Source organism: Pristiophorus japonicus, chromosome 16 (genome assembly GCF_044704955.1).
Source record: "Pristiophorus japonicus isolate sPriJap1 chromosome 16, sPriJap1.hap1, whole genome shotgun sequence".
Classification (NCBI taxonomy): domain Eukaryota; kingdom Metazoa; phylum Chordata; class Chondrichthyes; family Pristiophoridae; genus Pristiophorus; species Pristiophorus japonicus.
The window spans coordinates 107,994,244-108,020,248 of record NC_091992.1 but is presented as its reverse complement, the minus strand read 5'-3'; the positions used below and the strand labels follow the sequence as shown (position 1 = coordinate 108,020,248).

At 45.4% G+C, this 26,005-nt stretch overlaps 1 protein-coding gene across 2 annotated transcripts in view; it reads left to right on the top strand.

The window, feature by feature from the left end:
• engase (endo-beta-N-acetylglucosaminidase) overlaps window positions 1-26,005 on the top strand; it is a 70,464-nt gene that overhangs the window by 4,325 nt on the left and 40,134 nt on the right. For both annotated transcript variants that reach the window (XM_070857654.1, XM_070857653.1), the window contains exons 3-5: window positions 2,993-3,197; window positions 7,940-8,088; window positions 8,589-8,743. In XM_070857654.1, coding sequence (XP_070713755.1) covers window positions 2,993-3,197; window positions 7,940-8,088; window positions 8,589-8,743 — 509 coding nt within the window. The remainder of the gene's footprint in view (window positions 1-2,992; window positions 3,198-7,939; window positions 8,089-8,588; window positions 8,744-26,005) is intronic.

The following is a 26,005-nucleotide window of genomic DNA, read 5'->3' as shown; positions in this document are numbered from 1 at the left end:
GAAGTTAGCTGAGGAATTTGATTTTGTGATTGGTGCATGTTGATAGCGGATGGTACTTTGACATTTTGTTTAGGTACTCGATTGGTTTTCTATTACGTAGACCTCCTTGGTACTTTTAGATTTATTCATGTTTTGTCAATACCTGAGAGATAAATGCTTATATCAGCTAATCACTCATTTTCGCCCTAAAGAAGTGTGACACTTTAAGGTTTGAGCCTTCCGAGGCCACATTTGCAGGTATGATGTAATGAATATATGCTAAATGCAGGACTTAACTGTACAGATGATAGATGTACATCATTGACTGTTCTCTGGGATGGGGCTGGGAAGTACAACTTGCCGCTCCCAGAATCACGATAGGGTTCCCCTTCTTACCTTCCACCCCACCAACCTCCACATTCAACGAGTCATCTGCCACCATTTCTGCCACCTCCCACGTGATGCCACCAGCAAACACATCTTCTTCTCACCTTTCAGCATTTTGAAGGGATCGTTCCCTCCATGATACCCTGGTCCACTATACCATCACCCCCAACACCAGCTCCCCTTCCTCACGGCACCTTCCCGTGCAAGCGCAGGAGGTGCAACACCTGCCCTTTCACCTTCTCCCTTCCCACCGTCCAGGGCCCCAAACACACCTTCCAGGTGAAAGAGCGATTTACTTGTACTTATTTCAATTTATCATACTGTATTCGCTGCTCACGATGCGGTCTCCTCTACATTAGGGAGACCAAACGCAGGTTGGGTGATCGCTTTGCTGAACACCTCCGTTCAGTCCGCAAGCATGACCCCGAGCTTCGTGTTGCTTGGCAGCTTAATTCTCTGCCCCACTCCCACTCTGACCTCTCTGTCCTCTGCCTCCTACACTGTTCCAATGAAGCTTAATGGAACCTCAAGGATGAGCACTTCATCTTTCGATTGGGCACTTTACAATCTCCTGGACTCTACATTGAGTTCAAAAGTTTCAGATCATAAACACTGCTCCCATTTCTTTGGCCAGCGGGTGCTGGTAATAATTCTGCTGTTGCCATTTACAGCTCCTGTAGACCCATCTTTTGTTTCTTTACTTGTCCCATCACCACCCACTTTCACCGTGCACCATCATCCCTTTTGACTCTTTAATCTCTCCTATCTTCCACTCTATCACAGACCTTCCCTTTTGTTCTTTCCTTCCCCCACGTTTTCCCTGCTTCTGTGCTTGCATAACATCTGTTACATCTCTAACTTTTTCCAGTTTTGACAAAAGGTCACCAACCTGTTTCTCCACAGATGCTGCCTGACCTGCTGAGCGGCTCCAGCATTTTCTGTTCCTATTTCAAGAAACGATGTTCTTTCTAATCTAATATTTTGCAGACAAGGACAACTACTTGCATACGTACAGTGCCTTTAACGTAGAAAATTGTACCAAGCAGCTTCACAGAGACGTAATCAGAAATAAATGGATGTTGAGTCAAAAACGTAGAGATTAAGAGGGTTGACCAAAAGCTTGGTCAACCAGGTGGGTGTTAGGGAAGATCTTTGAGAAGCAGAGAGAGGTGGAGAGGCAGAGGGGTGGAGGCTAGGAATTCCAGAGTGTGAAGCATATGGGGCAAAGGGAGAGGCAGAAAGGGGCAGATTTGGAGGAACAGAGAGTTTTGGGATGGTGGTTGTCGGGCTGCAGAAGGTTACATGATGGGGAGAGGAAAGGCCAGGAAGTGATTTAAACGTAAGGTTGAGAATTGGAAACATTGGGAGACTGGAAGCCAATGTACGTCAGCAAGGACAAGGGTGACAGGTGACCAGGACTTGGTGCAGGATAGGCTGTGAGCAGTCGAGTTTTGCATGAGATGAAGTTTATGGAAGATAGGAGGCTGGCCAGGAGGTCATTGCAATAATTGAGCCTAGAGGTGACCGTCATGGAGGAAGACAAAGTCAGTGGTAAATGGGTTGAGGTAAAGGAGGAAATGGGTCTTGTTGCAGAGGTAGAAGTAAGTGGTGTTTGTGATGGAGAGGACATGGTGTCAGAGACTCAGCTCGGGGTTGAATAGGACTCCCAGGTTGCGAGCAGTCTAATTTAGCCTAACACAGTGGCAGGGGAGGAGGATGGAATCGGTGGCGTGTATCAAGTTTATGGCAGGGACTGAAGACGATTATTTTGGTCTTCCCAGTGTTTTACTGGAAGAAATTGCAGCTTATCTAGGACTGAATGTCACAAAAGCTGTCTGACAATACTGAGTGAAGGGGTCGAGGGAGCAGGTGGAGAGGTACAGCTGGGTGTCATCAGCATATTTGTGGATGATGTCGCCAATGAGTCGCATGAAGAGGAGGGTGCCCAGGGAAGATCCTGAGGTGACTCCGGAGGTAATGATGCAGGAGTGGGAAGAGAAACCATTGCTGGAGATGATCTGGCTGCAATTGATCTGGCTGCGATTGGATAGGTAAGATTGGGAACAAACGAGGGCAGTCCCACTGAGCTGGACAGTGGAGGAGAGGTGTGGTTGACCATGTTAAAGGCGTTTGCTTACAAATCTTGCCTGAATGTAAACATTACAGCAGCCGCTATAGCCCAAGTAATTGAGGGCAGCATTCTCTGATCAGAGGGACAGAAACTGGAATAATTAGTTGGAACCGAAGAGATGCAGTGATTGGAATGAATTTTCCTGTATTGTAGATTGCTGTGCTGCCCACGTTTGAATTACTAAATAGTTCCTGAATTTTTAAGTGCAATTAAAAGTTGTGGAAGATTGAGTGTGTGTGCGTAATTTTTTTTTAGTTGAATCTGCTCAACTCTTTTTATAAAGTGGCATCATATCCAATAGAGAGAGACTTTCACCTGGTCTGGGCGAGATCTGAACCCTGATTCAAGGACAATGTGCTAGCCAGCTACCTCATCCAAACCTTGATGTATTGTTGGTGAATTTTTAGAAATCATTATTGTGTTTTTTAAGGTTCAGTGACACGTGTATATGGGCGATAAGACTGTTAGTTGTTTTTGGTTCTTTGTTAAATGCAGGCCGATGCTACGACCCTGACACCAGCGAACCAATCAGCTTTTACATCTCGTCACTTGAGGAACTGGAATCATGGCAGCCTTTTATTCAAGAAGAACATTTCAACAAAGCTGTTATCCCCTTAGCTCCACGACAGCCACCTCTGCAGTGTAATCGGCCAAGGACACTGGTCTGTCATGATATGGCTGGCGGCTACTTGAATGACAGGTGCGCTTTCTAGGGATAAGGGATAACATGGCTGATCGATCTCCTTACAGTTTTACTTGTAGTGTGATGCGAGTCTCAGTGGAAAAGAAAAATGATATGAGCGATTCACATTTCTGTCTTTTATAGAACTCATCAAACTTGGCAAGGACCTTCTGCGCCTTTACACAATTTGGTTAACTTAGGAACTTGGATTGTTATAATGGTGCTGATCTAGCCATTAATGCTTTTACATTATTCATTTCTATATATTTAGCACAATGTGCAACATTTCTTTTTATGTAATTACAAATGCACTATGTTTGTTACATATATCTTTACATTCGTATTTTGATCCTACATTAACGTAAGACATAAAGTACACATTACAGCACAGCAAATTGCTATGAAATCTTATTAACCCTTTCTGTGACCTAGAGAGCATTTATGTACCCCAGAGGGCTGTGGATGCTCAGTTGCTGAGTATATTCAAGACAGTGATAGATAGATTTCTGGATACTGAGGGAATCAAAGGAAATGGGGATAGTGCAGGAAAGTGTTGAGATAGAAAATCAGCCATGATCTTATTGAATGGCGAAGCAGGCTTGAGGGGCTGTATGGCCTACTCCTGCTCCTATTTCTTATGTTCTTGTGTGCCACGAGTGAATGATCTTATTGAGGTGGAACTGCACTGCTGGAAAAGACAATAAGATCACCTGACCTGCAGGCGATGCTGTCTGAGGCTTTAAAATGTGCCAAAGACTGAAAAGTAACCGAGGCAATGTTTACAGTGCCGCCATTTTATTGGATAAAAAAATTGGTCTGTGGGTTTTGAAGATTTCAAGTTTCAAATCATCATAAGCTGAGTTTGAATATTTTTAAGATTTTGTGGCTGGTATGCATTGCAGCAGTTTTCAAATTTGGCTACATCTCTGATAACAGAAACTGGCCAAGTGGAATATGTGCATTTCCTGGCTCATAGGTATGTAACTAGATGACTTTTAAATTCCTTTTGTTGTCAATTATACGCATGGAAATATGTTGATGGCTAGAATTGAAGTTTTATCACCCTACTGATCAGCCAGTGAGAGAAGACGTACAAGTTCACCCAAGTGATAGTAGTAATTAATGTCAATGACTGGGGCTCTGATCTGTTCCACGCTTACAGTCTATTTCATGGGCTATTCTACCAAGGGTTTTGTCGCTTTAATATCTATCGGAACAGGAGGGTCCGGTCCATCAGGCACACAACTTGACTTGGCCCTAGAAAGGAACGAAGAACTGGAAATAGACTCTTGAGGGTATCTCACTGGTACTTTTGAAGTCTATTTTTGATTGACAGCTTTTTAGCCAGAAGCTGCCTGATCTTAGTGTAAATAGGACATGCTTTTCCCCTGGTTAGGCCCTTGGGTGGAGGTAACTGGAGAACTATAAGGACCTCCAAGTTGTTTAAAGTCTTGCAGTGACCTGCGAGAGTCTCCTTAACTTTTATTGTTTTGAAAGAGAAACTGAGAGGATACGTCAATTATCATCAAGTGAAATAGTTAGGAAAGACAGTAGCTTGGATGATGTGGAATCTATATGGGTAGAGCTGCAGAACACCAAAGGGCAAAAAACGTTAGTAGGAGTTGTGTACAGACCTCCAAACAGTAATAGGGATGTTGGGGAGGGCATCAAACAGGAAATTAGGGGTGCATGCAATAAAGGTGTAGCAGTTATAATGGGTGACTTTAATATGCACATAGATTGGGCTAGCCAAACTGGAAGCAATACGGTGGAGGAGGATTTCCTGGAGTGCATAAGGGATGTTTTTCTAGACCAATATGTTGAGGAACCAACTAGGGGGGAGGCCATCTTAGACTGGGTGTTGTGTAATGAGAGAGGATTAATTAGCAATCTCATTGTGCGAGGCCCCTTGGGGAAGAGTGACCATAATATGGTGGAATTCTGCATTAGGATGGAGAATGAAACAGTAATTTCAGAGACCATGGTCCAGAACTTAAAGAAGGGTAACTTTGAAGGTATGAGGCGTGAATTGGCTAGGATAGATTGGCGAATGATACTTAGGGGGTTGACTGTGGATGGGCAATGGCAGACATTTAGAGACCGCATGGATGAATTACAACAATTGTACATTCCTGTCTGGCATAAAAATAAAAAAGGGAAGGTGGCTCAACCGTGGCTATCTAGGGAAATCAGGGATAGTATTAAAGCCAAGGAAGTGGCATACAAATTGGCCAGAAATAGCAGCGAACCTGGGGACTGGGAGAAATTTAGAACTCAGCAGAGGAGGACAAAGGGTTTGATTAGGGCAGGGAAAATGGAGTACGAGAAGAAGCTTGCAGGGAACATTAAGGCGGATTGCAAAAGTTTCTATAGGTATGTAAAGAGAAAAAGGTTGGTGAAGACAAACGTAGGTCCTCTGCAGTCAGAATCAGGGGAAGTCATAACGGGGAACAAAGAAATGGCAGACCAATTGAACAAGTACTTTGGTTCGGTATTCACTAAGGAGGATACAAACAACCTTCCGGATATAAAAGGGGTCAGAGGGTCTAGTAAGGAGGGGGAACTGAGGGAAATCTTTATTAGTCGGGAAATTGTGTTGGGGAAATTGATGGGATTGAAGGCCGATAAATCCCCAGGGCCTGATGGACTGCATCCTAGAGTACTTAAGGAGGTGGCCTTGGAAATAGCGGATGCATTGACAGTCATTTTCCAACATTCCATTGACTCTGGATCAGTTCCTATGGAGTGGAGGGTAGCCAATGTAACCCCACTTTTTAAAAAAGGAGGGAGAGAGAAAACAGGGAATTATAGACCGGTCAGCCTGACCTCAGTAGTGGGTAAAATGATGGAATCAATTATTAAGGATGTCATAGCAGTGCATCTGGAAAATGGTGACATGATAGGTCCAAGTCAGCATGGATTTGTGAAAGGGAAATCATGCTTGACAAATCTTCTGGAATTTTTTGAGGATGTTTCCAGTAAAGTGGACAAAGGAGAACCAGTTGATGTGGTATATTTGGACTTTCAGAAGGCTTTCGACAAGGTCCCACACAAGAGATTAATGTGCAAAGTTAAAGCACATGGGATTGGGGGTAGTGTGCTGACGTGGATTGAGAACTGGTTGTCAGACAGGAAGCAAAGAGTAGGAGTAAACGGGTACTTTTCAGAATGGCAGGCAGTGACTAGTGGAGTGCCGCAAGGTTCTGTGCTGGGGCCCCAGCTGTTTACATTGTACATTAATGATTTAGACGAGGGGATTAAATGCAGTATCTCCAAATTTGCGGATGACACTAAGTTGGGTGGCAGTGTGAGCTGCGAGGAGGATGCTATTAGGCTGCAGAGTGACTTGGATAGGTTAGGTGAGTGGGCAAATGCATGGCAGATGAAGTATAATGTGGATAAATGTGAGGTTATCCACTTTGGTGGTAAAAACAGAGAGACAGACTATTATCTGAATGGTGACAGATTAGGAAAAGGGAAGGTGCAACGAGACCTGGGTGTCATGGTACATCAGTCATTGAAGGTTAGCATGCAGGTACAGCAGGCGGTTAAGAAAGCAAATGGCATGTTGGCCTTCATAGCGAGGGGATTTGAATACAGGGGCAGGGAGGTGTTGCTACAGTTGTACAGGGCCTTGGTGAGGCCACACCTGGAGTATTGTGTACAGTTTTGGTCTCCTAACTTGAGGAAGGACATTCTTGCTATTGAGGGAGTGCAGCGAAGGTTCACCAGACTGATTCCCGGGATGGCGGGACTGACCTATCAAGAAAGATTGGATCAACTGGGCTTGTATTCACTGGAGTTCAGAAGAATGAGAGGGGACCTCATAGAAACGTTTAAAATTCTGACGGGTTTAGACAGGTTAGATGCAGAAAGAATGTTCCCAATGTTGGGGAAGTCCAGAACCAGGGGTCACAGTCTGAGGATAAGGGGTAAGCCATTTAGGACCGAGATGAGGAGAAACTTCTTCACCCAGAGAGTGGTGAACCTGTGGAATTCTCTACCACAGAAAGTAGTTGAGGCCAATTCACTAAATATATTCAAAAGGGAGTTAGATGAAGTCCTTACTACTCGGGGGATCAAGGGTTATGGCGAGAAAGCAGGAAGGGGGTACTGAAGTTTCATGTTCAGCCATGAACTCATTGAATGGCGGTGCAGGCTAGAAGGGCTGAATGGCCTGCTCCTGCACCTATTTTCTATGTTTCTATGTTTCTATGAAATGGATTGTGTTCTTGCCTCCGACTTGTAGCTTATAGCCTAAGATCTATTGTGTGTCAGTGTTAATTGTTCATCAGTTGGAGAGACCAGGAGAGTACGAGCCATCTTGTACTATTTTCAGTGAGTTTATCAACTGCATAAGGAGTTTACTGCTCATACTGGGCACACATTTTGATCACATCACATTTTGATTCATAGAGAGCAAAGGTTTCCCTTTGCAGCCGATCCTTTATGCTTGACACAAGTTAAAGTATCTTGTGAAAGTGGATGTGCCATTGGCTTGGGGGCGAGGGAGGAAGGGGGCGATTTCCAGCAAGGCACGCAGCTTTTAAAGGGCTAAAGCAGGTGACCTAGCTCAGAGACTGCCTCACTTGTGAAGAGGAGGTGGTTAAGTGAGATCATATCTGATATGTCCGGGTAGGAGTGTTGGGGTCTGTCAATGTCGGTCTTTCGGTATTGACGGATGTGGACATAATCCTGTTTGTCTTTCCTCTGTGAGCTTCCAAGAGATTTGGCGCTAACTTATTGCTTTGTGTCTTCAGGTTCATTCAAGGTGTGTGTGAAGAGAATCCGTTTGTCTTTTACCATTGGCTATATATAGACATCTTTGTATATTTCAGTCACCGCATGGTGACGATCCCACCAGTCTGCTGGACCAATGCTGCACACAAACATGGTGTTGTTATTCTAGGTAATTATGATTTGTTTAGGAACAAAATACGTCCACGTTTCACTCTGGCAAAAAATACGGTTAGCTTTCTGTACTTTTGATATGCAGACATATATAGAGTTCCAGCTGTAGCGGTTCAGAAGCATTTTGTTTTTTTAACCTATGAATTTAATTGCTACCCCCCAAAGGACAAAGATACTATCTCTGAACCATTTCCAAAGCTACCACAGGGTTATAAGTTTCCGTTTATTTCCAGTGTCCTGTTGCTAAATGGTTCCAAGTATTTGTACTGAGATTTCCTTCTGTGGGGTATTCAGTTTATGTTTTCTAACTTTAGAAAAAGTGTATTCTAGAAACCATTATGTTTCTCACGCAAGAATAAGAATGCTTCTCTGCTTAGCTCAGTGCTCAGACTAATGCAATAACAGAGAGATACACTATCGGGCACTTCTATAAAATAGGCAAACTTATTTTAATAGGTGGAAGATTTTAATTTTTTGTTCACCTGTTTCCGGTTTCAGGAACTTTCATCACAGAGTGGAAAGACGGGGCTACAATCTGTGAGGCCTTCCTGGAGAACAAGGAGGCATTCTGCACGATGGCGGATAAACTTGTGCAGATTGCTCAGAGCTTTCATTTCGACGGGTGGTTGGTTAATATTGAAAATGAGTTGAGTGTGAGTAAAGCCATCTGCAGTACATCGGCACTTAGTAACCTCGCAAAGGTGTCATCACCATCTGGGCAGGGGGAGAACGTAATGCTCTGCTGCAGGGGTTTCAGCATGTAATGTATTTGCTTCATGGGTTCTTCGCATAAGAATTTGTAGCAACACATTGCTATTAAGAATTAGTTGGTTTATTGACAAAGGTTTAACAATCACACTACACATTACCAGTTCATCCATCAGGCTCACACCCACGTGCCTCATCGTGAATCCCCTACACCCAACTGGCTGGGGTTTTATTGAGTCTTGTGAACATCACGTGACTGGCTAAGCCACTCACAATTCAACAGCTCTGCAAACCTGTGAGCATACTCACAGATGCATACATTGCACAGCATTTCAGAACTTGTGTAAGCTTTTTCCAGGTGAAGTGGTGAATTGCATCAATGGCACTAAATGATTAAGTATCGGTCAGGCACAGGCTCTTATCTACAACGTTTATCAGTGAGTTTACAACAACTACTACTACATCTTGCATTTATTAAGTGGCTTTAATGTAGAAACATGTCCCAAGCTGGTCCATAGAGGTGTAATGGGACAAAAACGGACGGCAAGCCCAAGAAGGAATTATTAGGAGGTAGGAGGGGCAACCGAAAGCTTGGCCAGGAAGTTCTAAAAGGATAAGAGAGAATGGAGAGATTTATGGAGGGAATTCCAGAGTGTGGAGTCTAGGTGGCTGAAGGGACAGCTGCCGATGAAGAGGTGGGGGGGTGGGGAGGTGGGTGTGGGTGTGAGTGATAGATACTCAAGTGGCCAGAATTGGAGGCAGAAGAGATTTATGAGGGGGTGGGGGCTGGGCGTTTGCAGGGCTGGAAGAGGTTCCAGAGATGGGGAGGGTCAAGGCCATGATGGAATATAAACACGAGGATGAGAATTCTAATGTAGGGAAATGGGGACTTGGTGCAGGATAAGATACAGACGGCAGAGCTTTCGATGAGTTGAAGCTCACTGAGTGTGGACAATTTCAATCTTGTGAGCGGGGCAGAGGCAGATTGCTCCTGCAGTGAGGGCGGGGTGGGGGTGGAGGTGGAGAACAAGAGGCGAGTCTTTCTTGGCTGCTCTTGTGCGCCTTCTGGTGGCAGTTGCTGTGCAGAATTGTTAGCGGATTGAGAGTAGGCTGCCCGGCCAGCTTCACAGCCAAGTGCAGAATTTAAAATGTGGGTTTTTAAAAAAAAGCTCATTAATCTTCCAGTTAACATTATTTGACTATAAATATCATTTTATTGTCAACAAATAATACTTGCATTTCATTTGGAGCTGCTGCCGACATGGAGTGTGCGATCTGCAGAATGGGTGTGTGTGTGGAAGGCCATGATGCTCTGACGAGATGTTAATTTGGTTTCTGTCTTGTTCCTGCCTGGAGTGGTCTGTTGAAATTCTGCTGGGGTATTTTGACACGCTCAATTACTAGATTTTAGTAAAAGCATCTCTCTTGGTTGCCAACTAAAAGCTTCCCACTACAGAGCAGCCTTTTAACTGACAGTCAGTTTGATTGAGGGAAGCTTCATAAAGCCATTAGTTTGGGAGGACCCAGTACTTTCATTTACAGCTAGTAGCCCAATGCTCCCAAATACTGTGTACGTTGTGAAACTGATGTGAGTTCAAATGCTGTTGTTGCAGCTGCTAAATTTTGCTGTTTGGTTTGTGCTTCCCAGTCTACGCACCGTGTTTTACTGTGATGATTCAAACAACAGTGCTGAACTGTCGGATGTTGCCATCTTTTGGATGAGACATGTCGGCCCTCTTGGATGGCACTATTTTGAAGAAGAGTAGGGGAGTTCCGTGTGTCCTGGCCAATATTTATCTCACAACCAACATCACTTAAAGCAGATTTAGCCGGTCATTTGTCTCATTACTGTTTGTGGGATCTTGCTGTGTGAAAACTGGCTGCTGTGCTTCCAACATTACAACAGTTACTACATTTTAAAATTACTTGATTTGCTGTGGAATGTACTGAGGTTGTGAAAGGCGCTATATAAATGTGAGTTTCTCCTTTAGTGCCATGTTTTAGAGGTGAAGCAATAGTTTTTGTTATGCATAATTGTAATTGCCTTGCCATGCTGATTCTAATACGCGACTGAGTTTGCCATTAGGATGGGAAGAGTTTAGTGGTCTCGAACTTGAATCTCGGTACAATTTTGAGAGAATTGCTAACAGGCTTGCAAAGTGCCGATGTACAGAGGGACCTGGGTGTCCTTGTACACCAGTCATTGAAAGCAAATACGCAGGTGCAGCAAGCAGTAAGGAAGGAAAATGGTATGTTGGCCTTCATTGCAAGAGGATTTGAGTACAGGAGCAAGGATGTATTACTACAGTTATACAGGACCTTGGTGTGATCGCACCTGGAGTTTTGGTCTCCTTACCTAAGAAAGGATATACTTGCCATAGAGGGAGTGCAGCGAAGGTTCACCAGACTGGGTGCTGGGATGGCAGGACTGTCGTATGGGGAGAGATTGGTTCGACTAGGCCTGTATTCACTAGAGTTTAGAAGAATGAGAGGGGATTTCACTGAAACGTATAAAATTCTGACTGGGTTGGATAGACTGGATGCGGGGAGGATATTTCCTCTGGCTGGGAAGTCTAGAACAAGGGGTCACAGTCTCAAGATATGGGGTAGGATATTTAGGACCGAGATGAGGAGAACATTTTTTCACTCAGAAGATGGTGAACCTGTGGAATTCTCTACCACAGAAGGGCTGTGGAGGCCAAGGCACTGAATATATTTAAGAAGGAGATAGATTTCTAGAAATAAAAGGCATCAAGGGGTATGGGGTAAAACGGGAATATGGTGTTGAGATAGAGGATCAGCCATGATCATATTGAATGGCGGTGCAGACTCGAAGGACTGAATGGCCTACTACGGCTGCTATTTTCTATGTTTCTAGAGCCCCAGTGTGTAAGAATTAGAGTTTCTAAAAACGATGCACTGAATGGGGATAGGACAGAAAAGTTGAGTTGATGTAGATGTTCAGCCATGATCTTATTGACTGATAGAGCAGGCTCGAGGGGCCATGTGGCCTACTCCTCCTATTTCTTATGGACACGGGCATCCTTGAATCAGATCCAAGATTCTCTTTGAGTTATTTTATTCCAAAAGATTCAACGTTGACCCAAATTGGTAGATGAGATTAAAATTTAATTTCTTGAATTTATTTAGTACAATCAAGGATCAACATCCCTTACCGTGTCTGAAGCAGCAGTAAGAAAGCACAGTCATACTACCCTGTTATTCCTTGGGTAAAAGTCGCGGTTGGAGTTGTTTGGCCCCTCGGCCCGGTTGGGCCTGCTACTCTTGTCTCTAGGTGCGCCACACCGTCCAGCACGATGCCCCGAGTCCGCTATCCTCGCCTCCGGGTGTCAGGCTCCAGTATTTTACAATTAACCCTTTCTGGGATCTCCTTTTTATACCTTTTTCTTTCCATTCAAACCTATGGGGCTAGAACCTCCCCTTTTTTTGCATGCTTAATGCCCACTTAATGCCCACTTTACCACTGAAATGACGTATAGTGCCCATATAGTGCCCATTTTGGCACAAAATGGAAACTGACGGACATTTTTAGGAAACTTACCGGCGAGCGTTACTTTCCCCATGTGCTTAACGCCGGGAAAAAATATTACCACCCGCCCTCCTTTTTTTGGGCGGAATCCACAGAATGGGCGAAATCAACGCCTACAATATCACCCAGTGTTAATTTCCGCACGGAATTAACGCCGAGATTCAATATTAATGCACGGCCACTGTTTTTTGTTGTAAAGAGCATATTTACCCAAACTAGCGGCCATCAGATCGCCCAGCATCAATTTCACCACCTCGCATACATATCGCCCACAATATTGCTCACCCAAAAAAACGCCCACAAAAAGTGGAACTAACTGGAATGAACGCCAGTGGTGTGGCTGGCATTTGTTAAATCTCACTCTTATGTGAGGAACTGATATCTGAAAGATTTGCCTGAAAGAGCGCTGATGTGAGTGTCAACGTTGACACACTGCTGTGTGTGTGCAGCTCAGACATCAATGGTGCCCATCACCTTGGTGCCAGTTAAAGTTTACGTTGATTGATAAGTTTCTTTTAACCCTTTCGTGGTAAGGAATCAGCAATGTGTAACGATCCAGCTATCTGAGACAATGCGCAACAAGGTTATGTTCAATAACAAAAATTTAATACCAACATTGGTCTGAAATCATAAGTATCACAGCCAATACCATCCAACCCCTGCCCACACCCCATTTTTTCCACCATTAACATAAATCACATGTTCAACATGTCCAGCAACACAGAATACAAAGGCAAGGCAGGAGCGTGGTCCCCTACCCCCATACATTGCAACAAATTGCATTCACCCAGATGGAGATATAACACAGCCATCACCTGCACACATGCACCTCACTTTCCTTTCCCCCTTCCCTTATTCCTTATTCTCCCCACCTCGATCCCTTCACCTCCTCACTCCACGGCGCCTGGCCGAGGAGCTCCTCAGGCGGTGCCTCATTGGGAGGGGGATGAAGGCAGATGCGGTGGTTGTACGGGAGTGGGGGGGGGGGGGGGTGCCGAGGGGGCAACATTCTCTGAAGCAGGATCTTGGTCCTTGCTCTCATCTGTCGTTTGCAGTGGTGGTACGGAACCTAGGGGTGGAGTGCCGCGCTCAGGGACCACTGGGAGGGCTGTGGCAGCAGTGTTCCTAGCTATCGCATCCAGGGCCTCCGCCATGCGCGGAATGTACTCGGTCATGGTGACCAGCTGTTGGTATATGCCCCCCAATGCTTCGATGAGCTGGTCACTAATGTCTACAGTCCTCCTGGACAACTGTACCATCTCTCCGCTCTCATGTCGTGCTTGTGGAACAGACCTGCCGCGTCCACGAGACCTCCGTGGGGTCGACGCCGTCCTGGGGTGCCCTGTGGCGCGAGGTGCTTGGGGCTGGTACCTCCAGAGTGGAGACGGGAATGACCGGAGGACCAATAGATGGCCTTGGGGTGGAATGGCTTCTGGAGCGTGGCGATGCAGGTTCTTCGAAGTCCGCGCTCTCATCCGTGGAGAACAGACCCAGCGGATTGACGGGTGACAATTGGAACTCCTCAGCACCAGATGTAGTAGAATCGTCCGCCGACTCCTGCCCTGCGCCCCCACCTTCTGGCCTCTGTGGTCTTGCCTGGGGCCACGCTGCTGGCTGAGCTGCAAAACACAAATGAGGTTGTTAGAGGAGAAGTGGGTGCTAGGGTGACAAGGTGAGTCCAGCGCTACACACAGCATATGCACAACAAAAGCACCACTGGTATCAAAATCATCACAGACATCACATTTCAAGACCATCAATGTGCATTACAATGATTTTCATTAGTCCTGCATTATTTCTATGCAGTTTTAAAAATCATCTATCATATATGATTGTTCAGATATGAGTGGGTGTGGCATCTATAGACTTTACATGACGCAGTGGTGTAAGCTTTACTCACGTGGCATCACTTCAGATGCGCCCGTGGCTGTCTGGGGGTGCTTCCCCACGAGTGCGAGCACTCGCTCCTCCATGTCAGTGATGTCACTGGGGCTGGTGGCGCCCCCCCCCCATCTGTTCGCCTCTGCATGGACCTCATCGTCAATAGCTTCTTCTGTAAAAGGTGACAGGACGACATGGCATGAAATCATTGCGTGATATCATTGCTAGGTACTGTCACAGAGACTGATACAACACATAACCGACAGATGTAATCATGATTATTATGATAATTATCATTCTTTACCTAAAGATGTGCACCGTGACCGCAGGCTTTGAGTGAAACATTCCCGGCAAAAGTGCAAAACCTCATCTGCTGATAGTCACTCATGACTGTTACAAATCAAATTATATAAACACATAAGTACATGTAAATCAATGTAATACTTACTCTTACGGATCCCACAGGTCGTTCCATCATTTGCGGCATTGGTTGCCCTCACACACCTCGTTGGTCGCCGATCAGACCACCTCTGCTATCTCGGTCCATATCTTCTGGTAGGCCTTTGGTGTAGGCTTCCCACGCCCTCCCTGTGTCAAATCACCCCAGCGTAACTCGACCTCCTGCAGGAGGGAGACATTTACCTCGTCCGAGAACCTCCTGGCTCTTTTGCGCCCTCCCATGTGCTCCTCTCCCAGCTCACTGCTCTCTCCAGCGTCAGTCTCCACAGCGTGTTGTGATGCCTCCTCCTCTCTCTCCATTATAGGCCAAATTTGGTCAAATATGTGGCGGGTAACACCTACTATTTGATTGCCTATTTGCTGTGAAGCTCTAAATTCTCCCTCCTTCCTCCCAAAGCAGCCACACCACACCCAGCCACGCCTTCAGTCTCTCTGAGCTCCCTCTCTGTCTCCTCTTCTGCGCATGTCATGGTAACCGTTGACCTCCAGAATCGCGGGAATCGAGTGTTGCCATGCCGTTGCTAAGGACGGCCATACTTTACGGCAGAAGGTCAAAAAATTGTAACGCTACCGCCCATTTTATATCGCTCGGGGTAACGCCCATTTTCAAAAATGGAGACTAGGTCATTTGAGAATGGGCGAGAAGCCGGCGATTTGAAAACCCTTTTTTACTGCCCAGGCCGGAAATATCACCATTTTTTGGGCGATAACCACAAGATTGGAGGTTCTAGCCCATGGAGTCTTACTGAACCAATTACTGACTTACACTTAAAGGCTGGATTTTTGGCTCTGCTCATTTGGGGCAGTAATGGTGGCGGGGCATTAAAGTTTGCGCCCGGGAACTGTTTGCGCCTCAGTCAGCACAATTCGGCAGCTGGGCCCTGAGTGTGGGGCGGCGTGCTAAGGGAGGTGTTGCACACCTCTCTGGGGCGCTAGGCCAGCTGAGCAAGTGAAAATCCCGAGCTAAACAGCTGGCCTCGGAGGCTTTAAGAGAAGCCTAGGGAGGAAAAAAACATGAAAAATACCACCAAAAACATTCCCAATAAATAACTCACGCCACCACAACATAAATCGCAGAAAAATAAAATAAAAAACAATCACACTTACCTGAGGTCGATATTATTTATCTCACTGCAGCCACTACGGATTGCCCCGCCGAAACTGGCCCCCAAAATCCTGGCGGGGTGCTGGAAGCTGGCCGTCCGCCCGGAATAGCTTGCTGCCACCATTACCGCCTCTCCGGGGCGAAAACAGGCGGCAACAAACCGAAAATCCAGCCCAAACCTTCTCTTTATTTGCATAGAGTTTCCTGTTTCACCTGATCTTACCCAGATTCATTGTTGTGTGTTTTCCTACTAAGTTATTATTTAAAGAAACAAAGCATAAAACATTTATTTTTAAAGTCTTATGCAGACCCTTATCTGTCTGTTTTGCTACCTTATCAGCCTGGTTTCTATGGTTGCATAGATTTCAGCATTAGCTGCATCTGGTTTTCCCCTCAAGTTATTATAACTCCCATCTTTTCAAGGTCTGTGACTTCATTGCTTTTAGTTTGAATGCTCTATTGTCACTGCTGCTTTGTTAAAGTCAGTCAGGTTTATTTTCCCATCTACCCTTGTTGCAAGCTGGTTGTGATTGGTTACTTTGCTTTGTAAACTAATTCTAATTGTGTTTATATAAAGTAAGTATTCATGAGCAAATTAGTGAGTTGATTAATAAGGAAATTAGCTATAATCTCACATATGGTGGTACTACATATCTGTTTATTTGAATATTGATATGGGTATTTTATTTTTATATGACTTGAGTAATCATCCTGATCCTATTTTCAGTTGTCTGTTGCTTCCGTGAGTTCATGGCAATTGCACTGCAGAATTGTAGGTTGTGAAACCGTATAAAATTGTTTGTTGCTCAGAGTCCTTGGGGCCCAAATTTCCCCAGCCACTTAGAGCGGTGTAGTTAGCCGTGGTACGCCGACTTCGTAGGGGAAAAAACGCGTCGAAAACTTACCGGGATAATTTGGCCGTTCCTTGGATCCCTGTGGTCCCGTGGCGTGGCGCTGAGAAACGTGCAGGGGGCGGGGCTTGGGCCCAGCGTGTCCTCGAGTGCCAGCAGGGGAGCGCATGGCCGTTTGTGTGTGCGCGCATGTGCAGTGGGGCAGGTACCTTGGCAGTCGGCCATTTAAAGGGAGAGCGTCCTCAGTGCCTCAGCAGCATTGGCAGTGGGCCATATTAGAAGGTAAGGTGTGAATTGTGATTTTTGGGTGGCTGAGGGAGTGGAAAGGAGTGCTGCATAGGTGCACGAAAGATGAGAATTGTGTGTTTTCAAGATCACCTGAGTGTAAATCCAATACACCAATGACACAAGAGCGTGCAACAAGGACGAAGAACTTCTTGCATGAGGAGCTGGAGAAACTAGTCACTGTTATTGAGGACAGGTGGCAGGAGCTGGATATCAGTAAGAGTGGTCCCACAAAAGTTCCACCCAAAGAACTGAGGAGACACTGGAACCTAGTTGCAGAAGAATTTTCCGCAGGGGTGAATACCGCAAGAACTGGAAGCCAGTGCAAAAAGAAATGGCAGGACGTTGGTCATGTAGTGAATGTAAGTATTATCTTGATTTTTAACTGGAAATGCAATTGTTACTGTGACCATCTGTATATGTCCCACCCATCAGAAGTTCACCATGTGTCAAAAATTATATTTTCATCCTTGCAGAAGAAATTGGCCCACAACAAAAGGGAAAGAATTAGAACAGGAGGAGGGTCGCCAAATCTGCACCAACTATCACCCCTGGAACAGAGGGTCGCTGCCTTTCTGAGTCGCACCGGCAGAAAAAGAATCAGCTCTGCACAAACTGGGCCCACACGCGAGGGTGAGGGTCAATCATGAAAATGCATCGTTGCCCTTCAAATCAACCTGCTGACTGGCCTGCTACGCGTGAGACTACTCATTCCACCCATCCTGCCCCCTCCTGTGCTGCTAACCATTTGACTGATCTGTTCTATTTTGCAGAACAAGAAGACAATCCTGAATATCCTGAAGATCAACAAGAAGATCCAGATGCGTCCGCTCCAGACCATGGCGGGTGGGGAAAGGAGGGGCCTATGGATCTGTGTTCACGGGAGAATGCTGATCGTGATATGGATCAGTCCATGGTACAGGGCATCATTTTGCCAGACACCTCCATAAGCTCTGCCATAACATTCCTTGGTTTCACACCTTCCGAGGTTGCGGGTCCCAGTGGCGGTGCTGAAATGCAGGTCGGAATACCCAGGGCCCCACCATCCCAGCCTGCACCTTGCACTGGAGGGGTGCCGCTCGGCAGACGTGCATCAGGTTATGTCATTGAGTGAGGAGACCAATGCCCTCACCCGATCACTCATGGCCACCGTCAGTGGGGTGCGTGATGAGGTTGCGACACTGTCGGGAGAAATGTCAGCACTGAGACAAGAACTGAGGGCGGGCATGTCAGAGGGAGTGCAAACGATGGTAGAGGCCATGAGGGAGCTAGCTGTTGCAATAAGGGCACAAAGGCCGGATACTCAAATGCCACTCCCACTGCAATCTCCGCATCAGCCTCTGTTGAGACCCAAGCCTGTCCCCCAACCCCCCCCCCCCCCACCACCACTATCATCCGCCCCTATGAGGAAGTGCACATTCCCCGATATGTGGGTGAGAGATGGGTGGAGCCTTTCTTTGCTGTTGTTGTTGTTGTTGAAATGCATTGTAAACTTTCCAATAAAAGACATTTTGCATTAAGGCTGAAATCATGTTATCACCACACAACATTTAGGAACAACTGTTTAAAAAAATATATATATCCCTCAAGCTACAGCCTGCCGGCCCTAGACCTAGCCGAAGGGCTAGCCGGTGCAGTCTGCAGTCAGCAAGGCAGGACTGCTCTATTTTTAGGAGCTGATTTATCTTTCCTTTATTTTTGATGATGTTGTGAAGATGTTCTGCTGAAGATGTTGTGATGTTGTGCTGATGCTGTGAAGGTGTTTGGTGCTTTAAAATCCTCTAACTCACCCTCCCCACTCCCCCGCCCCCGGCTACCTACGCTGATTTCTTAAATGTAGGTAAGGTTTTTCTGTGCCAACAAAAGTGGCCACATACACTAGTTTGGAGTAACTTTTAGCTGGCCAAATTTGTTTCCATGGCCAAAAGAGGCGTAAATGGCTGGTATCGCCTCCTTTTGGAGAAAAAAAAACGAAACTAAAAAAAAACTAACTAACTGACTTATACTGGAGCAAGTTAAATGGGGAAATTTGCGATTTTTAAGTTACTCCAAAAAAAGCGGGGCAACTCCTGGGGTGAGCCCTTAATATTGGGAATTTTTCTTTTCTCTAAACTAATAATCTCCAGGCAATCTTGAACTCCAGTTGAGTTTTACAGCATTACTGGTTTCTGTTGGTATTAAAATGCATGCCCTGAAGTTCATGATTGCAATTCCTCCCCTTACTGAGCAATGACTGGCGTTATTGTAATGTGCTCCAATAAAATAAAAATACTGAATAAATGGATATTAAATGGCATCTCCAATCACACAGACAGTCATAACTGCTATGAGTAGAATCTTTACACAGAAGGAGTACAGAAGACACAATTACAATTTAACAACCAGAGGTTATCTTTTAACAATCGTGTCACAGCCAGCTCAGCATTGATTATTTACCAGAGATCTCATTTATTTGAAAAGTCCTGGTGCTCTCATCTAATTGCAGACACTCTTGAATGTCTAGAAGCTATTGTTGGAGTCCAAAGGATCTCCCCTTTCGAGGGACAGTAAGCCTTGGAGAGGGATGGTCAATAAAGAGATCACCTGAAGCTGCCAGACTCCAGGAAATATCATTACAGGTTGCGCCTGCTGCATACGCTGCACTCTGCCTGCAGCACACGTTCCTGAGTTTGCTGGGCTCCAGATTAGGCTGCAGGTGCGTCCAAAGTTGTGATAAAATGAGTGAAGCCTCTCCAGGACATTATGGGGAGCAGCATTGCTGTAGGAGGCTTGATTACCAACAAAATGGGTCATCGATATTTTTATTATTTTTTCGGGGGGGGAGGGGGATTAAAGATTGGGGAAGCACTTTGAACACACTTTCCCCTTTAACACACTGGTATTTTTACAAAAGCATTCCAATGACCGTTTTGTGCAGTGCAACAGGAAGAGTGGTGAGGCCACGAGGTCACTACGGAGAGAATAGTGACATGCTTACCGAATGATGTGATGATGCCACCACTGTGCCTGTTGCTGATACTGGGGCAACTGGCTTACTAGCCTCAGGAAAACCAGCAGCGGGTATTACAGATTTTTTTTCCCCCTAGCCTTTGGTCTACAAAATCTAGCAGATTTATATTAATGTAGTCTCGGGCTGTGCAAGACCTGTGTTGTGGGAGCCAACGACTAATGCTCAACATAAAAGCAGTTATTGGAAAGCATTTCTATCCATACTGGGAACTCCCCTCGCTTAACTCCTTGCCTATTTAGAACCATAGAAGCTTGTCTTACAGAATTACATAGGATATGCAGCACAGAAATAGGCCATTCAGCCTATCGGCCCATACATTTATGCTCCACTCGAGCCTCCTCCCGTCTTTCCTCATCTAACTATCAGCATAACCCTATATTCCCTTCTCCCTCATAAGCTTATCTAACTGCCCCTTAAATGCATTTATACTATTCACTTCAACCACTCCCTGTGGTGGCGAGATCCACATTATCATCTTTTGAATTCCCCATTTGATTTCTTGGTGACTATCTTATATTGATGGCCTCTAGTTATGCTCTTCCCCACAAGTGGAAACACTCTCTCTGTGTCTACTCAATCAAAACTTTTCATAATTGTAAAAACCTCTATTAGATCATCCCTCAGCCTTCTCTTTTCAAGAGAAAAGAGACCCAGCCTGTTCATCCTTTCCTGATGGGTATAACCTTGCCTTTCTGGTATCATCCTTGTAAATCCTCTCTGCACCCACTCCAGTGCCACTATATCCTTTTTATAATATGGCGACCAGATGGAGGGCATACTCCCTTAATGACAATGTTAAATTGATGACCCTTGTCACTGACTCGCCAACCAGAGGGAAATATTTTTCTCTGTTCACCCTCTCAATACACTTTTAAAATCTCCAGATGATGCTTTGCAGTTCAAAAGTGTGAGAGGAAGTCTTACAAAGCTATTCTTGGTGCAAACAGGCACCTCAAAGTGCCATCCTGCAGGAAGGGCTGTAGTGGGTCTTGCAAGGCTCATGGGCCAGGCAGAGATCAGGATCCTAGAATTTTAATTTCTATAGATGCCCAAGTAAGTAACATTTGGTTTCCTTATTGGGCTCAATTTTGGCCATGACTTGCTCCAATTTTTTTGGAGTAAGTTGGTTTTTCTGGCGTAAGTTTAAAAAAACGCCATTTTCCCCAATCAACTTGCTCCAGAGTAACTCGGGTATGATTTTTTTTTAGTTGAGTTTTTTTTTTAAAGGGGGGCGTTTCGAGCCACTTAACGTCAGTTTTGGCCATTTATGCTACTTTGGCCAGCTAAAACTTACTCCAAATCGACTTAGGTCAGCGTACGTGGCCAGCTCTGAAAAACCTTGCTGGCAGTTAAGAAATCGGTGCAGGTTAGTACATTTAAAGCACCAAGACTTACAAAACACTAAACAAAGCGCAAAAAGTAATAAGCAATCAATCAATAACAAATAAAAAATAGAAGTCCAACCTTTATGCCAGAAACAAGTTTTTTTTTAAGTCCAACCACTTGGGTTTTATTCAAAATAAACAATTTGGAATACAATATATCACAGGGCTGCCATTCTCAAGGACAGTAGATGTTAGCTCATCAAAATGGTTTGTCCCTTTTTATTTTTTTCCTTCAACCTTCCTCATTCCTTTCTTGTTGTGCTTCTTGGCAAACCGCATGTTCCTCAGAAACTTGGGATCAACTCCTTTCAGGGGCTCAAATCGGCAGAAACAAGTTGCTCGCGGGCCAGTGCGGGAGACCATTCGGCCAGGGATAGGGGAGGCGAACATGGCGGCGTCCCTTCAGCCAGGGATAGGGGTGACGTGCGTCGGGTCCTGCTGACAGCTTGCAGGACACGCTGGGTTGGCGAGGAGCATGCGCGCAGACTCCACTGCACGTGCGGACAGCTGCCGGCAGTGTTTTCGGCGCAGGGCTATAGCTCCGCCCCCCCCCCCCCACTTCACCATGGACGCCACACCAGGACCCGGGGCACTCGGCAGAGGGGCCAGGATACTCTAAGTTTTTTGGTGCCGTTTTGAGTGCACACAGTTGACGCATCGGGGCTGAATGCACCAAAAAAAGGAGTTGGGAAAAATCTAGCGCTTAAGGAGGGATATACTTGCATTGCAGGCAGTTCAGAGAAGGTTCACTAGGTTGATTTCTGAGATGAAGGGGTTGACTTATGAAGAAAGGTTGGACCTATATTCATTGGAGTTTAGAAGAATGAGAGGTGATCTTATTCAAATATATAAGATACTGAGGGGACTTGACAAGGTAGATGCAGAGAGGATGTTTCCACTTGTTAGCGTTAGTGTTTTCTCTGAAGAATCACTCAACACTCAGGGTCGGTTCCAATGCTGAAGCAGCTTTATTACGCTCAGCGGGAAGGAAAAACTCAGGACCGTATCCAGGTTTCTCTTCACAGAACAAAGAGTTACATGTACCTTTATATGTTTTACAACAGTTAAAAAACAGCTTACTGCAGTTACACAGCTCATCACGGCTGGACACAAGCCAATCATAACGATTATAGATTACATATAGGTTTTTTAATCCAATAGAATTCTCCTAGTAACCAGGGAACCATTGTCAATTTGGGTTGATCGATGACTTTATATGTTCTCTCCCTAGTTCTTTCATCTGGGAGAAATAATTGGTTTGTAGCCTTGTTTACAGCAAATGGTTTCCCTCTTATCTTTCTTCCTGGGGAATTAATTGGTTTATGGCCTTGTTCACAGGAGATGGCTTCCTTCTTATCTCTGCCTTCCCAGGCATTCCTATAGTGGGCCTCACAGGGTTATTGCTCGGTCAGTGAACGTTCAACAGTTCACAGTTTGACTACCTGATTTCCCATAATGCCTGGGCAGCCATTTTATGTGTGTGTCCATTTAAGCTTATGTGAGTTCTAAATATCCAGCAGGTGCCTAATGCCTAAGTCTATATATATCTTTCGACTCTCTACAACAATTCCCCCTTTCGGTAAAGGGACTAGCCCTAGTCCCCTTTTAACCGAAATACTGCCTTTATCTGATATTTGTGCACGGCCCGGTATTCCTTGCCTCAACGTGCTGGCCAGTCACGCGGTTTCAGGAGTTCCGGTTGCTCAAATCAAATTAACAAAGGCTAGCTCCTCCCGTCCCCTTATCAAACAGACTTGTTTAATATCCAGGGAACGGTGATTGGTCCGTTTCTGCCGTTTGTGGCGCCTGCATACCTGGCAGGCCATCACGCCCCATGTTATTGCTAAGATTAATTGTATTCCGACCAGTGTGTGTGAAATAATTCGAATCCATGGGTGGATGTTCACATTTATTCCCCAGTCCCAGACCTTTCTCCACCAACTCTGACTTTGTAAGTCTACCTCGGTATCTTCTTTGATTTTAGTTTGTAGCTGGTGATAGAGTTTTACAGATTGACCCACTCTGAGCCTCAACTCCCGTAATACTTCGGTTAGATGTGGGATAGGGACCTGCTCTGGCTCGTCATAATCCTGCAAATGATCATGGAGCTGATCAGTTACTTCAATAACTTCGGACTTCCGGCGCCTAACCTGGGTGATATGCGCTTGCCCGATCGCGACAGGTCGTAGTGGTGTAAAGCAAAAGTTTGGCTGCGGTATAGGGCACTGCAGGTCATTATACTGGTATGAACGCTCAGTAGTAGAGACGCAGTATCTTCCCCTCCCTCCGTAGCCTGCCCTCGCGAAGTGCATGTGTGCGGGCACTATTTCTAGTACACACCCATTGGTTCGGTTAAACCCGCACTCGTCTAGTTCGCCTCGGCCCACCGGGTGAGGGCATACTGTGATTTCCCCCCTTTGCTTGCAATCTGCTAGGGAAATCCCGGTAAGTATGTTGTTTCGACGAACGGCAGAGGTGGTGGTCAGGTAGTAGCGTATGGAGACATTTTCCCGTATTACTCCGATATTCTCTAGTTGGTATAAGGGGAACGGCCCTGAGTCCGGCGTTGCTATGGGGATCAACAGGACTATCCCTATCCCGGTAGTCCTACCCATCTGGCAATCTGGAATTGCGGGGTATACTCGGGTCAGTCCCTTCAGAGTACAATTATCCAGTGTCCCCCTTTGGTTCGCCAACTGAGCTAAATGTGAACTGTCTATCCAATCGGATACCTCCCCGCGTTGGATCTGGTTGAGGTTGTGGCGGATCTGTCCCACCATCCACAGACCATAAGCATGACAGAGTTGCCCCTGTCTTTGCTTTATTGTATCTTCTTGTTCTCTATCAATGAGGTGATTGATGGTTTTAGCGTGAGCTTCCAGGACTGAGATGCCATCCAACTGGATTTCGGCCCCCTCCTTTCCTAGGTTGGCCTGGTCTTCCTGGTTTTGCTCCACCCTCTCCAATAACCCCTTCATCACCCCTTTAAGCTGTTCTACCCTCTCATTTAGCCCTTGTATGTCTATCGAGTTCACTACGGAGGTTCCTGTATTGAAAACGGTAGCAACATCATTTACTATTTCCCTCTTCACCCTGGGTGCTAACCCCTGTCCCCGGAACTTACTGGCACCCATGGCATCGGCAGCCTGCTGCATTACGACTTTACTTAATACATTGTACATCTTCCTTGACTGTTCGGTACAATATTCCGGCATCTGGATGCCTGAAATATTGATCAGAACAGGCACAATTTCATGTTTAACATTATCATACAATAATTCCCCTTCGTTGTACATTGCAATCCCATTTTCTGGTCCCTTAGTAGTTATGGGACAAGGCAGTTCTTCGGGCAATGTAGTGATTCTTATGGGGCGCGGTGTCGGAGGGGGTGAGAAACATACATACAATTATATTGCAGCCGCCCCCGCCTCCTCGTAATACCCACACAGCCCCATTCCCTTCTTGCGGATGACTGATTGCTGGGATTGTCCCGGAGGCGCGCAAATTATGCCGAAAGTACATTCATCAGGCCCTTTGACATCCCTCCGTTTAATGCATCTGCTCCTTATACCCGTGGAGCACTGTACACATACTCTTATTCTTATTAGGATTCTTATTAGGATTCACTTGTAACCATGCATTAAAATAAGTCCTGTCCTTGCTCCAGTCCTTGGTTGCTGGGATGCACATTCCGTCCGTTAAATTAAACAAGACTCCATAGTTCATATAGTTGTTTATTTCCAGCGTGCTCTGCTGTCCGTCGGTGTTGCCCAGGGTACGTGCATGTCGCAGGGCTATCCATATTACGAGTAGCGCCTTTCGTATTCCCATTCCGGTAAGTATTATCTGTAATTTTAAACAGACGGCCTGGTCGTCACCAGGGGTTAAGTTTTTTTGCTCTACGAGTGTCCCTGTCACCCTGCAAAATCAGAAGGACAAGGTTATAATCGAACCATTTCGAGCTGAATCTGTAGGGCGTGCGCCCGTGTCTTTACCCACTTAAATATTACCCAAACTCCTATTATGACCAAGGCCAAAGCTATTCCTCCAAACATCGCTGTCTGCTTTACCGTTAGGTTGGGTTTGTGGACTACACCTACCCACCGTGGGGTACATTGGCTCTATTGCCAGAGGTGATGGTGCTATGGCTGCACACTGCACTATCCGTCTAGTCCCGTTATCTCTTCCAGCCTGTTTATCTTAGCTTTTAACTCTTCAATTTGTTTTATTGAATATCTATTTCTTTATTGTATCAGGCAAGTATTATTACATAAGCTAGTTCTGTTTTTATTTTTGTTTCCTCAGTTAGGTGAGTCCTTTTTTTTTCCCTATTAAGAAATCCAAATTAATAATGTTCAGTATAAAACGGCTGTCAATGGAAAGGGTTAACTCCTTTCCAGGTTTGTAAGAAGACCTGATGTCATTACGTGACTTCACGTAATCATCTGAAAAAAAAGTCTTTGTGCCTTCAAAACTGGCTTCGAAATTAGGAATCCGTTAAACAGCATAAATCATTAGAGTAAACTCCAATGTTTTCTTAACTTCTAATTCAAGTACTTGCCAAAGAATTTTTTTTTTAAATTGTTTTAAAACAAGACCACACATACAATAGCAATTTTGTTTACTGAAATTCAATTCTGTTTTTTTTTTATTTCTCTCTTTCTCCTCGTTATCTTCAAAA